Source organism: Podarcis raffonei, chromosome 3, assembly GCF_027172205.1.
Source record: "Podarcis raffonei isolate rPodRaf1 chromosome 3, rPodRaf1.pri, whole genome shotgun sequence".
NCBI lineage: Eukaryota > Metazoa > Chordata > Lepidosauria > Squamata > Lacertidae > Podarcis > Podarcis raffonei.
The window spans coordinates 4,829,022-4,845,294 of NC_070604.1; the positions used below are offsets into that span (position 1 = coordinate 4,829,022).

Here is a 16,273-nt window from a genome sequence, read left to right on the forward strand (position 1 = left end):
CCACCCCCCGTAACGGCCCACCCTGGGGCCATTACACTGACTACCACTTACAGGAGATCTGGCAGAGGGCGTTTATCCTGCCCTCTTGGGCAGAGCTGGGAACAGCTCCCTATCAGGGCCACTCCTCTCCAGGAGGGCTGCCGTCGCTCTGTCACACGCAGGGAGTTAGCAAGAGCGAGGAGGCAGCCACTGTGCCTGGAGTTGCCAACCTTTTGAAATGGCCCTGCTATTGTGCTTCCAACAAACGCCTGGCAACATGTATTCAGCATATAGCATATTTTTCTGTGTATTATACAAGGGTTTTTTTATTTTAAAATCATGTTTAAAATCTTGGCTCGTCTTATGCACAGGTAGTGCTGAGGGGGTGTGTGCAATTGCTTGCAGCTGCGAGTTGGAGATTCTGTGCGGCGATCTGGCGGCTGATTGGTGGTTGTGTGAAGCGTTGTCGGTGATTGGCTGCCACTGAGGCAATTGGGCAGCACATGCGATTGTCAGCGTCTGTTCAGCAGGGGTGAGCGATTTTCGACATTCCCACCCAAAAAAAAAGGCTCAGCAACTCTGGGAAATTCCCCTAAAAAAAGCTTAACAACTCTCGGCAATCTCCCCCCATTTTATTTTTGAGTCCCCCAAAATAGGGGGCATCTTATACATGGGGGCGTGTTACACACGGAAAAATACAGTATGTTTGCAAAGATGAAACCCAGAAATGCCCATCTTTACATTTAAAAAATCTGCTCCTGTATAAGGACACTAGTAACCTTGATTTCTGGCATTTCCCTCCCATCTTGTTACAAACAAGACTTCAGGTGAGTTGCAAAGGAGAGAAGAAACATTAAAAGGTGGGGAGCTACAACAGCTTCTGAAAATCCAACTTCAGCAGTAGATTTGAAGGCAAAATGGGAGTCTCTTGACTTACAACCTGGCAACTCTAATCAGAAGTGTTTACTTCTTATGCACTGTTAAAACACAGGACTTGAACAAGTAAAAATTGTAGTGTATAACCTTCGATAATGTAGTCAGTTCCCCAAACACCCGACCATTGTTACCACAAGGAGGAATTGGTACCAAACAATTCACATGCATCAGTAACACTGGACCTTAAGCCAACAGCAACCCTGCTGGTCAGTAAGCGATGAATAAACACTGAATGGGCACTCTAAATATTGCTTAGGTTGTTGACTTAAAGTAGTGAGGGGGGGTCATTCTTCTGCTTTTCATAATCCCTAATCTTTTTCCCCAGTGGCATTCACCAGATGTTGCTTTGGATCAGAATACACACACGGGAACAAAGTAAAATGTTTACTAGATGGATCATCTGGTGTCCCTCAGACTCAAATAATACTTTAAAAAGACAAAGGAAGAGATGCTTTGATATAAAAAATGAATGGATTTCATGTTCAGTCGGGCAGATCTCTCTGCAGGCCAAAGCACACTCTGCTATCGCCAGGCTAGCAAGTGCAGTGACATGCCTGTTCCCCAGTTTGAAACCCGTCCCTACAAAACTCGAGTGCTCCTTACAAAACAGTGCGCTGGAGTCCAGCGACTGTCCGGCAAAAGGATCATGTCTAACCTGATAAAAAGGCCAGCAAAATGGATGCCAGATGAGTTGACAGCAGCCTTGCAAGGCAGCGAAGAGGAACACGTTGAATCGTCACAAAGGTATCGGTACGGCGTGGCTGCCGTCACAACAGACGCGCTTGCTCTGATTCGGATGTCACACTGGATCAGAGCTGCACCTGGCTGCTTCCAGTCATCTCCCTTCTCTTCCAAAGAGCATCTCAAGCTGCACAGAACTGCTATGGAAGCTGGAGAAGAGAGAGGGAAATCACCAGCCATCAATATTAGTTTGGCACCGCCACTTTTCTTTGGCGAGGCTTGCTCCTGTTTGCCTTGCAAAAAGTGATGGGGATAGTTTAGTAGCTTACTCAGTTGGTTTGTCACGCTACTGCTAAAAACACAAGGAGAATTACAACCCTGGTAGATGAAGGGAAAGCATTTGTAATTTGACAGAATTACAACCCTGGTAGATGAAGGGAACGCAGTGGATGTAGCCTACCTTGATTTCAGCAAGGCATTTGACAAGGTGCCCCATTATATTCTTGTAAAGAAGCTGGTAAAATGCGGTCTTGACTATGCTACCACTCAGTGGAATTGTAACTGGCTGACTGACCGAACCCAAAGGGTGCTCATCAATGGTTCCTCTTCATCCTGGAGAAGAGTGACTAGTGGGGTGCCACAGGGTTCTGTCTTGGGCCCGATCTTATTCAACATCTTTATCAACGACTTGGATGATGGACTCAAGGGCATCCTGATCAAATTTGCAGATGACACCAAACTGGGAGGGGTGGCTAACACCCCAGAGGACAGGATCACACTTCAAAACGACCTTGACAGATTAGAGAACTGGGCCAAAACAAACAAGATGAATTTTAACAGGGAGAAATGTAAAGTATGCACTTGGGCAAAAAAAAATGAGAGGCACAAATACAAGATGGGTGACACCTGGCTTGAGAGCACTACATGTGAAAAGGATCTAGGAGTCTTGGTTGACCACAAACTTGACATGAGCCAACAGTGTGATGCGGCAGCTAAAAAAGCCAATGCAATTCTGGGCTGCATCAATAGGAGTATAGCATCTAGATCAAGGGAAGTAATAGTGCCACTGTATTCTGCTCTGGTCAGACCTCACCTGGAGTACTGTGTCCAGTTCTGGGCACCACAGTTCAAGAAGGACACTGACAAACTGGAATGTGTCCAGAGGAGGGCAACCAAAATGGTCAAAGGCCTGGAAACGATGCCTTATGAGGAACGGCTAAGGGAGCTGGGCATGTTTAGCCTGGAGAAGAGGAGGCTAAGGGGTGATATGATAGCCATGTTCAAATATATAAAAGGATGTCACATAGAGGAGGGGGAAAGGTTGTTTTCTGCTGCTCCAGAGAAGCGGACACGGAGCAATGGATCCAAACTACAAGAAAGAAGATTCCACCTAAACATTAGGAAGAACTTCCTGACAGTAAGAGCTGTTCGACAGTGGAATTTGCTGCCAAGGAGTGTGGTGGAGTCTCCTTCTTTGGAGGTCTTTAAGCAGAGGCTTGACAACCATATGTCAGGAGTGCTCTGATGGTGTTTCCTGCTTGGCAGGGGGTTGGACTTGATGGCCCTTGTGGTCTCTTCCAACTCTATGATTCTATGATTCTATGATTCTATGATTCTAGGAAGGAGAGTTAAAAGTCACCAGCCTTGAATAAGTAAGCACTTTCATTAACTATTTTCTTATCCCAGCTTTGTTACTATTCACATTAAAGCTTTCTCAGGGTGGAATGGTTTTGCTGTATTTTGCCACTGGGTATCACTTGGAGTGAACGGCGGCATGGAAACCTATCCAATGAAAATAAACAAACTACACTTCACATGCAGTTCCACCATTCTTTCTAGACTTTTGTTTAATAAAATGCAGCCATTGAGTCTGCAATTTGGAAGAGGAAATGGATCCAGATAGGTCAAGCTCCCCCCCCAAAAAAAAAACCATTTGTTTTTATCACAATTGGTGCATACTATTTGTTTTCCATCATAGGGGTATAAAAACTGCTGCAGGTAATAGTAGGAAGGTGATATAAGGAGAAGGGGCAAAGAAGCCTCTCTTCCCCCTTTCAAATTGTGGCCTTAACAACTGAATTTTGCTTTCTAAAAATCAGTAGTGTAAAAAAGAACTACACAACAAGTACTTCAGCCTTCAGACACTGATTATCTAAGGCAGGGGTCAGCAAACTTTTTCAGCAGGGGGCTGGTCCACTGTCCCTCAGACCTTGTGGGGGGCCGGACTATATTTTGAAGAAAAAAAATGAACAAATTCCTATGCCCCACAAATAACCCAGAGATGCATTTTAAATAAAAGGACACATTTTAGTCATGTAAAAACATGCTGATTCCCAGACCATCCGCAGGCCTTTAGTTTGCCTACCCATAATCTAAGGTCATAAAGTATTTGGATATTTGGATAACAGCCATATTCACAATAGTTTTAGTAGATGTACATGGATTATAGCTGGTCAGATATTCATAATTAGAGAAAAGGTCCAAAATCCATAGGCAGGGAATGTCTTTGAGGTATAGGGTTGGAAGGGACCCCGAGGGTCAGTCTAGTCCAGCCCCCTGCAATCCTGGATTATGCAGGTGGCCCATATGGGGGCTCATTGGGCTGGGTGCTACACAGAATAGGAGTTTGGGGTCGGGGGCTGCGGGGAGGGACAAAAATACAAAAAATAGTGCGACTGTTGAAGCCTTGCCGTTTCTCTCCCCTCATCTCCCAACTCCTGCTGTGTGTTTAACATCCAGCCTGATGAAGAACAAAGCATACTTGCTATTTGGTGCCATTTGGGTTGGCCCTCTTAATAACTGTACAGACTTAAGCCTCTGGGCAAATGCAAATGTCTTTGTCTGGTGCTGAAAGATGCCAGGCATACCTGTTCTGGGAGGGCAATCTCAGCACTGCAGAGAGTGGGCAGGGAGAGAGAGAAAGGAAAGTCACACACCCTCTGAGCCCTTGCAAGGTCTCTAACCAACAGCCCTGTGCAAAAGTGACTCAAAATGCAACTTACCTGTTCCACTTCCTTGGCTTACGCACAAGACTTGAGCCAAGTTGACAGGGACTTTTACAATGCCCTTGCTTGAACCCACATACCTTCCTCCTCCTTCTCACTGCCTTAGCTCAGGTGTCATTGACAGCGGCAGGCTCACACGTTGCAACACGTGGCATTTTTCTCTCCCCAAACATCCCTTCAAATTTCCATGTCATGAAAAGGTTCACCAGTTTAACAAACCTCTGTCAACTTGTTAAAGACACCATAAAAGAGGCAGTAGCAAAAAGAAATAGCAATGTGAACCCTCAGCCTGCAACATGTAAAACAGCTCACAGCGTCTCTAGGAACTTTCCCCTCAAGTCCCTTTTCAGAAATTAGCTAGTGGTCATGTTCACACACAGCAGTCCTTCACTCATTTCATTTACAAGACTAACCAGCTGAAAGTGATGAAAAGCAAGTACTAGTAATCCATAGTAAATGATCTGGCATTTCACCACAACTTCAGCTGGACTACAGTCGCACCTTGGTTGACGAACGCCTTGCAAGTCAAACATTTTGGCTCCCAGATGCCGTAAACCTGGAAGCGAGTGTTCTGGTTTGCAAACGTTCTTTGGAACCAGAACATCCAACAGGGCTTCCGATTGGCTGCAGGAGCTTCCTGCAGCCAATCGGAAGCCACGCCTTGGTTTCTGAATGTTTTGGAAGTCGAACGGACTTCCAGAAGGGATTCCGTTCGACTTCTAAGGTACAACTGTATATATTAAGTCCCAGACACGTGATATCGTTTCTATACTTTCAAAACACATTTTCAACTGCAGGTGCAAAGAAATTGCAAGAAAAATAAGCTCTTCAATTTTCACTCAGTCCTAACAAAAACATCATAGACATCCCTAAGAGTCGAAAATGCATTTTCATGCAAAAAAGAAATTGAGCAGCACCAATATCACATAATCAGCATATAGCAATGTGTTCTCTCCATGTTTAGTTTGCAGGCTCCAGTCCCACAAATGCTGCCAAATCCTGTGTCCGACTTCACCAGAATGATTAGCAAGAGAAATGTTTGCCATGGGCTTTGTCTAAGGAAATCAACTGAAAGCACTGCAGCTCATGTCTAAGAACCAAAGTTCTTATGATAGCCACACAAACCCCTCTCACTGCTGGGACATTTTTGCTACGTATGTGGCACACGTTCAGTTGCCCCTGGCTATTCTGCTAATGGGTCACATAAACCAGAGGTGGGCAATCTTTTTTCTCTCTGCATTCCTTCAAGGTCAGAGCTGATAATGGAAAAAGCCAGATCCAAAAGCATTCTGTATTAACTAACATGAAATAAAGTCCAACTTGTTTCAGTTTTCAGCATGGCTGTTTCAGATAAGGGTGTGGGAGGTGAGAGACAGTGCAACAGATCAATACAGCTACTGTTCTGGAAAGCAAGTGAAAGTAATTCCTTTCTGACCTGTGTGTGTGTGTGTGTGTGTGTGTGTGTGAGAGAGAGAGAGAGAGAGAGAGAGAGAGAGAGAGAGAGAGAGAGAGATATGAGGGAGAAACTTCTTTTCCCTAAGCCATACAACCAGGAAACATTTTTTATCTTTTGTCCTTTAAATCAATTTATTTTTATCCAATAAATTATTTCCTCTTCCCATTGTTCTGAAACCACAAAGGAACAGAAAGGAAGGAATTCTGATGGCATGTAAGAATCGAGCAACTTCAGGAGAAAGTTGCACGTTGCTGAGCACACCTGCCTTGATACCACATTCAGTTAATTTAGCTGCATTTCAGTGTCTGCTCCCAAAAATCTTTCACTTAACCCAGGGGTCTGCAACCTTTAAGACAAAAAGAGCCACTTGGACCCGTTTCCGAAGGGAAAAAAACTGGGAGCCGCAAAACTCGTCATTATAAAAATAACTTTTTTGTCACTTTTTTAATTATTTCTTTGTTTGACCCCTCAGAATTACTCCTCCTCATAGAAATAAACGTTAAATTAACAAGTTACCTTTTTGTGTGTGTGTGTTCTTCCCTTCAAAACAGTGACCAGCGGACATGCCCCTTACAATGTAGCGGGCGGGCGGGCGGTAAGGTGATGTCGGGACGGTGCATGACTAACGCACGCACCGCCCCCATGCGACGTCACAGCCAGTACAGCGCCCGCCACAGTGGGGAGTGTCGGGGCGCACAATGCACCTCCTCCCCTCGCTAGTATCCGCCCCGGAGCCGCGGCAAAGGTGTAAAAGAGCCACATGCGGCTCCGGAGCCGCGGGTTGCAGACCCCTGACTTAACCTTTCCCCTCATCACTTTAATTTTTCTCCTATACTTCAGATTGCCAATATCATTGGCTGGAGGCCATCACACCTGCCCATTCCATTCCTCCACCAAACTCTCTCTTTCCCCATCTTCTACCTGCTTAGCTTGTAGCAATCAAGATTCAGAGGCAGCCTGTTCCATGTCAATCAGCTCGTACCATCAGGAAGTCCTTCCTAATGTGCAGGCAAAGCCCCCTTTCTTGCTGTTTGAACCCTACCCTAGAGCAACACAACACCTCTTTGCTTCCTCACCTGTGTGAGTGACAGCTGGTTTCCTTTGCCCCATGAGCTGCCCCAGTGGCACGCAGGGCAAGTTGCCTTGGGTTTACTCCCAAAGTGCCTAGTTTTTAGACTCTGGGCCCTTATAACAGTGCCATGAAGGACTATCCTACAACTGCTCGCAGTAAGCAAACATCCATACAAGCCTTTTGGAGCCGATATCCCAAAATAAACCCAAAACCTCTCCCAACAGTTTCTCTTGTACACAACTATTGCCCTTCCTTCATACTCACCTGTGGCACAGAGTGATTTCCTGTTCTTGCCAGGTCCTCTCTCTGGACTGGCTTACCTGTGCTGTTGTGTAACATAGGGTGTTTCTGCTGAAAATCTCAGCTGTTGCTGCCAAATTTTATTCATGCGTTTACACGCAGGCTATTTCTCATGGGCTGTCTTTTATTACATTTGCAAAAACAGTGACAACTACCTTCCATTCTCTAGTCTGAAGCAACCGGAAACAATGAGTAAATTCTTTATACGGCATCTGCAGCACATAATCTAACCGAACTTTCCCAGCCAAATTACTGAAGGATATTGATCGAATCAAATGTTCTTTTGCTGCCATCTAATGGCAATTTAAAGTATTGCAAGGAGTCAAAAGCAAGAACCCCTCTCCTGTGTACAAACCAATTTTAACATTAAATATTTCATTTTTATGTTTTTGTAACTGTAGTTTAGTTAATTTTATTTTTGTAAGTAACTACAAATAACTAAAATTATCTTCTCTGTGGTAATTTCTTTTTTATAAAGTGGTGCTATGTTGACAAATCAAACCATCACTCTTATCCTATAAATGAACGTATGAAGGATATTTTCCAGGTTTCAAAACTCATATTAGTGAAACAAAGCATGCAAAGTCTTTCTTTAGTATTACTTGGGGTAAAAATTAAGCTAATTTTATGAAATGCCTATACCAGGTAAAAACCAATACTTGCCCTCAAAGGGATGGAAGGGATGTTGTGATGGAGGGGCCTCTGGAAACCTAGAAAATGGCTCGCCCTTTGGCAGAGAGCAGTCCAGGAAAGGAGGGGGGCCAGGAGACAGAGATGAGGCAGGCTGCTGATGAATCCAGGGGGTCTCCCCTCCTGCTGAGACCAGTTCCCCTCCCCCACTGGTCTCCCAGAACACAGAGAGGGATGAAGAGGGCAGAGCAAAGAGAGAGAAGATGAAGGCGGCTTGTGCTGCTGGGGAAGCACCATGGGGAGAAGCCTTCGCGAGGGGAGGGGAGGCAAGGCAATTTTCGCAGTTTTCGCAACTGCCTCATTGAGGCAAGACTTACTGGGAAGAGTTGGTGTGATCACTAGGACTGAGCTACAGTGGTTCCTCTAGTTACGAACTTAATTCGTTCCGGAGGTCCGTTCTTAACCTGAAACTGTTCTTAACTAGAGGCGTGCTTTCGCTAATGGGGCCTCTTGCTGCCGCTGCGCCGCTGGCACACAATTTCCGTTCTCATCCTGGGGCAAAGTTCTCAACTTGAGGTAACTCTTCCAGGTTAGTGGAGTTTGTAACCTGAAGCGTTTGTAACCTGAGGGGTTTGTAACTCAAGGTAGCACTTTGTTTCTTTGAATAAAGAGTTAATTTCACTGACACCTTGTGAGTTACTGCTGACTTGCTCCCGATCCTGACAGTAGACTAAAGAAAAAAAGACTTGTTTTGAGCTCTGAAATGTGCTGCGTGGCAACGTCTGTTTCTCTCTGGAGATCTAATGATTTGGCTGTCCACTTGGAGTGCTTAAGCTGTGCCACCACCTATGCTCAACTTGTACATTTGTAAATAAACAGCATAAACCTCCAGGGACCTCCTACCAAAGAAAACCAAACCTGAGTAAGTGAACTTCTCACCGCCCAAGGATGTGGGAAAAGCACAAGAATGGGGGGAATTAAATGCAGCGCTAAGGGAGGTATGTGTACAGCGAACGAGTTTCGCTTGCACAACAGGACTTGCCCCCCTCTCCTCCCCTGTGCATGCCCTAAACCTGTCCTGGGAGTTCCCCCAACCCTCCAGAGCAGATTTAGAGGGCAGAGGAAGAGGAGGTGGAGAAGTATTAGCTGCCCAATGCTGCACAGCATGTTTTACTGTCATATTTTAAAACCATTCTTCATTTGCTTCTGCTCACTGCAAGGCACTACATTACACCACTCCTTGTTATCATTCATTCTATTTTAAGAAGCAATGAAGATTTTCAAATTAACAAACCGGATACTCCAGTGGTGAGGACCAACCATAAGACAAAAAGGCAACCGTTTCCCTTCTCTTTCTTTCACCCATTCACTTTCTCCCTAAGCACATCTCTCAGTCCATACAGCTGAACTGACCATTCAAGGGTTGGGCTAAGCATCGCAGATCAGTTGGTGTGACATCCAGCATCTCACAGACAGCACCACAGATGGTAACGGAAGTATTTCCTGGAGAGAATCCAGTCCCATGTATGTGTATTTCTCCACCACCTAGGCAACCTTGAAGGAAAAAACAGAAAATTTGCATTGAGATAAATAATTGCCAGCTGCTGAGATCTTCTTGTTAACATCAGTCAATCCAGAAATATGAAATACCCAGCCATTGGAGATAGTCTATGAAGATACAGGCAGCTCTTGTGCCATCCATATATCCACAAGGAAAGCAAGGCAGCTATTCAAGATAGAAAGCCCACAACCATACAGAGGTGGTTACACACAAAAAGAGTATACAACAGATAAGCTCTTGAACAGGTTACAGAAGGCTTCACCATAGCCTCAGAATACAAGGCAGTGACTAAATACCCCATTAGTATCCAAAGAGGTTTTTTAGTTCAGCGCCTGCAGAGTTATGTGTTTCTACAATATATCGCTATTAATGAGCTATACTAAAGTCCTGTGATACCCTTCATTTAACAGTTAATACATTGTTTCGCTGGCCATTTGCTATTACCATAGCATACCTCTGAATGTGCCCAGAGTAAAGCAAGACACACAGAGAGAAAAAGAGAGGTGGTAAAGATCAGGTACTGGAGTTTGGGCATTTCTTCCAAAGTCAATAATGGATTTCTGAAACTTGAGAATTTGCAAGGGTCTCTGCTGCAGGAAGCAAACTGCTCAAGATTTGCTTTAGAGTATTTCCTGAGACAATAGAAAAGCAGGAAAGACTGTTCATTTACTGCAAGTCAGAAGGCTTTCAGCAGAAAGAGTATTAAACCTGAGAGCATTGGGATGTATGCTTTAAGCAAGGAGCACATGTTTCTTGTAAGACAAGCTCCACACTTTCCGTCTACCAGGAAAAGGATTTTTTAAAGCAGAGGTAACAAGTAGTCTCACAAAGCAGGAACCGATTACTGCAGCCCATGAGTTCTCATATCTATGTTGTTATAATATATTGCCATTGTCCTGTGTCTGCATTCCACGCCGCTCCAACAAGGTCAAAATAATATTATCTTGAAAGCCTGCTTACCAAAGCCGTTGTTCACAGACATAACCATCAGGACAGAAGGGAACACCAAATGGGAGGAAGCCAAGCCTTGGAGGGCATCTCCGCCTGTGATGTTATATTCCCCAGCGGGAAGCTGAGGGAGTGTGCAGCTCAAAGTTGTGTTGTTGCCAACAACATTGGCACAGGGAGAGCATCCAATGAAAACATACATGTCTTCTGTCCGCCGGATCCGTGACACCCTGATTGTCAGATGCTGATTCACAGAAGGTAGAAGGGAAAGAAAGACAGGTGTGGAATCTTCGCTGTAGTTTATTTCCCCAATATGGTACAAGGCGCCATCTATGTTCAGCTGCACTGTGGCAACCCCAGTGCCTGGAGGGGTGAGGCACCGAAGAGCCCAGTATGTGACACTGGTAAGGGGACAGTGGAGCTCTCCTATGAGAATGGAGGTCTCGTTCCTGCCTCGTAATGCTAGGCCGTCGAGTGTGAGAAGGCCTCTGCCGTTGACGCTGAAATTCTGGGGGTAAAATTGGAGGACGTGGGGAACAACTCTGAAAATGCTGGCGCCTTTCTGCCTCAGGCACGCTCGACCCCAGCTTCTGCTCAGCACAGAAATGCTGTGTTCTCCAGCGTCAAGGCTGCCTGCCTGGCACTTGATCCAGGTTTCATTCAAAGCTATGACATTGCAAGGGAGATGACCATCCACCTCTACCAAGGTTTCATCCCCTGCTCTATCTAACCGCTGGCCTCTGATCAACAAGTAAGCGAGCCTCCCGTTCCACGTCATGGTCACGGCATCAATAACAAGGGTCAGGTCTTCAAGAAGATGAAGTGAGCAGCCCCCCAGGCAGTGGCTAGTGATCCCATTCACAGTCACTGTGACGCTAAGGACTTGAGATGCACCACGCAGCTGCCAGTCATTCAGAACAGGGTCACCTGGGGAAAGGGCGCATTTTATGAGGCTGTCGTTTGAACTCTGGATCTCACAGGTGAAGTTGCCTGTTAGATTCACCCAAGCTGAATTTGTCCACGATTTTAAAGAAACGCCAGATATGGTGAGCAACTGCCCCCCACATATGGAGCCATGAGATGGAAAAATCATCTTTATCAGGGGGCGTACCGTTACATGCTGCATCTCTGCTGGTATGTTGGCATAGCCCGCCTGCTTCTGCAGAATTCTTAAAAGATACTGTCCGGGTTCTAGTGTGCTTAGGGGTACAGAGCACTGAAAGCCAGCTGCAGAGTGGTTGGTGTTCTCCACCTCAAGCTGGCATTCCTCATCTCCCAGCATAGCCACTGAAATGGTCACATTGGTCCCTTTTATGCTCAGCCGTACACTATCATTCAGCATTTCTACTCTAATATCTGTAATATCTGGAGTCAAAGACATTTTGTAAAGAAAGTTGACGTTCTCCTTTGAGAAACTCAAGGCAGGTGTGTCCACAAATGACCTGTTGCCTATGAGCACCTCCACTTGCGCTGGAAAGTCTTCTAAGGTGGCATTGGCTAGCTGAGTGACAGGTGGAGTCTGACACAAAATCCTCCCATCGTTCACGCTGGTAATGGGACAAAACTGTGAGTCTACCAAGACTGAGACCATGTCTGGGCTGTTGCTAAAGCCTGTTCCAGAGATTGTGAGCAATGTCCCACCTAGGAAACAGATAATAAAATCTCAGTGCACTAAAACCAAACTTACAAAGTCTAATGTTACATTTAGGCTTAGGCAGTGTAGAACTATGCAAATGAGAACTGAGTTAGTTCCCAAACAGCTACCATTGCATTTTATGGGACACACTAAATGGGCTGCAAATTGGGATACAGTTGTGGGGGGGGGAGAGAATCTGTCCCCTGCCATGCACACAAGGTTCAACAACAGCACTGTATAACGTTAGCTCCTACTCCAAAAATGGGTGTCATCTATCTGTGATCCTTGACAGCCTTACTGCACAAACATGTATGATGCATTGATAGCGTTTACCCAGCAAGGAACCACAACATGGCTCCATTTTGAAGATCTCTGTGACATACTGGATTAATGGCTCCACTCTAGAAAAAAAAGAGAGACCCATATACAATTCAGTTGTATATTTTTTCTTATATGCAAAGAGTCTTATTTCTGTGCTTGATAAGATTGAATTTCATTTTCCTCCATGTCGGACTAATGCACATGGCAGCTATGATTTACATGATCTTTGTAGGCCTTTTGCAATCTTTTTTGGACAAGTCACAAACTGCCGCATGTAGGTGCCTCCATGTGATCTCTGCTGGGCTGAAGACCCAACAGCTCGTACATCCTGGCAGCAAACTACATGGAGGCCACTAAGGGCTCACCCAAACTTCCACTTGCCTCGTGCTTCCCTTGGGAAAACATGGTGTTTTCTGCTGGATGGAAACAAACGGCAATCTGTAGAAAACCCAACTGACGTTTGTTCCGATTCCACAGTTTTTCCAGAGAAAGTGCTGGGACAATGAAAAACTGCTCAGACCTAGAAAGCACAAGTTAAGCAGAAAACCTCTCAGCCCCATACTTTCTAGGCACAGGACTAGCAAGTGTGGACAAGCCCTGGCTCTCTGGAGGCTTTAAATTTTTACTTTGAGCTCATCTTCTTACTGTTTGAGAAGAACCTGTCTGAATAATTTTTAGTTCTTCAGTCTAAAGAATTGAAATAATTTACCACAGCCCATACATATATGTTTGTGTGTATGCGTACACACACACACACCTGCAACCATGATATTAAACCCTTCGTAATAGTTCAATCAGCAAGAAAACACTAAAACATTTTTAAATAATACCCAAACAACATAGATCTCTCTTGTCAACAAATATTCATTGGTAGGGACTATACTACAGTCTCATTTTTTTATCATTCCCTTAAAATAATTCACAGTAAATTAAGTTATATTTGCTTACCCGCTAGTGCCTAGTGAGACATTATTGAAAATGACAGAAAAGCTGTATAATCCATTTGTCAGAGAAGGCAGTACCACACTGATTCCATGATCTGATAGCGCTTGGATTTGTCCCACAGACTCCTGAATTCTGAACTGCACGTCCAGACACGTATAATTGGTGAGGGATGATATTCCTATGTGGAGCACCTGACCCCCTGCAGAGAATGAAAGACAACTTGCAGACGCTGCTATTAATACAGTGAAAAGCATGAGCTACTCCCATAACAAATGCCGATGTAATAATCTTAAACAGAGTTCAGGATTATAAGAACAGCCCTGCTGGAGCAGATCTAAGGCCCATCTAGTCCAGCCTCCCATTCTCACAGTGGCCAACCAAATGTTTCTGGGAAGCTCACAAGCAGGACATGAGCACAAGAGCCCTCTGCCCACCTGCGATTCCCAGCCACAGATATTCAAAGGCAGTGGAAGAAGCCATTGTGGTTGCTTGGGGCAGGCGCCTGTTTCCCCACTGACATACATAAGCACCAGGAGCAGTTTGTTTATATGAATCACCAATGCATCTGAGCTGCTGTGTCCTCTTACTACATTGCTTAGAACCACTTCTAAAACATGTCACGTGCAGCCAGTAACATTTTAAAATACCTAAACATTGGAAAAATGGGAGAAGAGGAAGAGGAAGAGGAAGAAGAAGAAGAAGAAGAAGAAGAAGAAGAAGAAGAAGAAGAAGAAGAAGACAACAACAACAACAACAACAACAACAATGTTCAGGGATTTTTGCCCCTTTTACCTGCTGTGCTGCTTCTGTTTCTGCTCAGTGACAATATGAGTGGATTTAGTGATGGATCATATATGAATGCATTGGCAAAGACCACAGGCCCGTGCTCATTAACCAGCATGAGATGGGCAGTATAGTCTTCTCCACTCTAGAAGGAATGAACAGAAAATGAGTAACCGTAGAGACTGTGCACTAGTAAGCCATTTCCTCCAGGGAAAATGAAAGGTAGTAGGTTTGAGGTAATATGCAGGTGTCGATTAGTGCTTTTACACTACATGACAGCCACTCCTCCCTCCTGTAATAAGGATCCTGTTGCTCCTAAACCATTGTACAGTGGCATTCAACTGGGTAATTGCAGGAATGCTTGCACAATGGGACGTTCACCTCTCTCCTGGCCTCATGCACAACCTGCGCTATCCCAAGATGGAGGGTTGGGGGCAAATGTCAGATTTAGGGCACCAGGGGGGTGTCATTGTGGAAGCAGAAGTCATTCAGCTCACACAATTATTTAGTTGAATACTTTGCAAAGGGACCTACCTCTGAGCAGAAATGCATATCATTGTACAATAAGTTAAATAGGCAATGACTTACTAATAAGCCTCTGATCTTTAGCTCCTGCACAGCATTTGCCATGAGGTGGGGGATACCTTAACATCCACCTGTACTTCTTGTGCAATAGTATTTGCTGAGAATAACTTATAGAGAATAACTGAACTCAGATGAACCCACCACAAGAATGATGCGTGCAATGCATGTTGTAGAAGGGAAAGTTGGAGGGCTTAGATGAATTTTGCCTTCTCTTGCAACAAAAATGAAGGTATTACTTACCCGAGGAGGAAGCCTGCATTCAATTTTCATTGAATTGCTGGTATCGGCATTAATTGGACAGGGTTGGGAACCAAATTGCACCAAGATTATCCCATCTAAGCCAGAACCCTTGATGATTACTGGAATCCCTCCTATAAAAACCAGGATTTCATTACAGCAAACATGCAGGAATGTCATTTGAAAAACCATTCATAGGTGTGCCACTGCTATAATAGTGCATGGTTTTAAAAGATTAGGAGGATCTGAAAATTTGGATTCTTTTCCGCCTCTCCTGGTATGCCCCACAGAGGAACTTCAAATAAATAGTCCCCACAGAGGTCTTCAAATAAAACCATCTTGAAGGTCCCAGGCCACAGAGAGGTTAGGCTGGCCTCAACTAGAGCCAGGGCTTTTTCGGCTGTGGCTCCAATCTGGTGGAACGCTCTGCCACAAGAGACTAGGGCCCTGCAGGACCTGACATCTTTCCGCAGGGCCTGCAAGACAGAGCTGTTCCACCAGGCCTTTGGTCAGGGTGCAGCCTGACTCCCTCCTTTGGCAATCTTTACAAAACTTTAGTTTATGGTTGCCATCAATTTTGATTTTAATTAATTTTTATAATGTTTTTATAATGTTGCACTACTTTAGTGTTGTTAGCCGCCCTGAGCCCGGCTTCGGCTGGGGAGGGCGGGATATAAATAAAATTTATTATTATTATTATTATTATTTACTTCTGCCTTTGCCTTCCATATGCCCATGGTCCTAAACCTCAGGTAGTTTCAAGACAGCCTCCTAATTTGTTTGTACAACATTTGTGGGGAGGTTAGACAATGTTGACTTTATTGTGCTTTTGTTCTGATTTGTTTGTAGAGAGGTTAGACAACACTGACTACATCAAACAAATGTTATTCCACATTTTCCAGTGCCGTTTTGTGTTGCTTTCCTCATCACAAAAAGTGCAATTTGGGGAGAGGGGAGTAGGTTTGTTGTGCAAGAGCTCCAAATCAACTTTTAATTGTCTAGCCTGAGTATGCTGGTTGGTGACTGAATCCCATCAAAATTAGCATCAGTCTGGAACTGCCCTCAGTTTGCCATCTCCTAGCATGGATATTCAGAGAGGCTTTTAAAGGAAACTTGAAAGCAAAAAAAATTAACCTTAAATGGACCTAGGTTATTCCAAAGGTTTTAAAGCATCTTTTCAATCTCTCTTAGCTAGAGT

General features: G+C 44.6%; 1 protein-coding gene across 6 annotated transcripts in view; it reads right to left on the reverse strand.

Moving 5' to 3' along the window:
• Positions 1-16,273, reverse strand: part of PKHD1 (PKHD1 ciliary IPT domain containing fibrocystin/polyductin) — a 251,132-nt gene that overhangs the window by 185,883 nt on the left and 48,976 nt on the right. For 5 of the 6 annotated variants that reach the window (XR_008329334.1, XM_053380395.1, XM_053380394.1 and 2 more), the window contains 7 exons: positions 15,079-15,209; positions 14,263-14,398; positions 13,474-13,669; positions 12,538-12,605; positions 10,581-12,209; positions 9,473-9,613; positions 1,571-1,805 (listed from right to left, as the gene is read on the reverse strand). Coding sequence is in view for 5 of the 6 variants with exons in the window: in XM_053380395.1 (XP_053236370.1) it covers positions 1,571-1,805; positions 9,473-9,613; positions 10,581-12,209; positions 12,538-12,605; positions 13,474-13,669; positions 14,263-14,398; positions 15,079-15,209 (2,536 nt within the window). In the remaining variant the exon portion in view is untranslated. The remainder of the gene's footprint in view (positions 1-1,570; positions 1,806-9,472; positions 9,614-10,580; positions 12,210-12,537; positions 12,606-13,473; positions 13,670-14,262; positions 14,399-15,078; positions 15,210-16,273) is intronic. The other variant, XM_053380397.1, reaches the window with a different exon arrangement.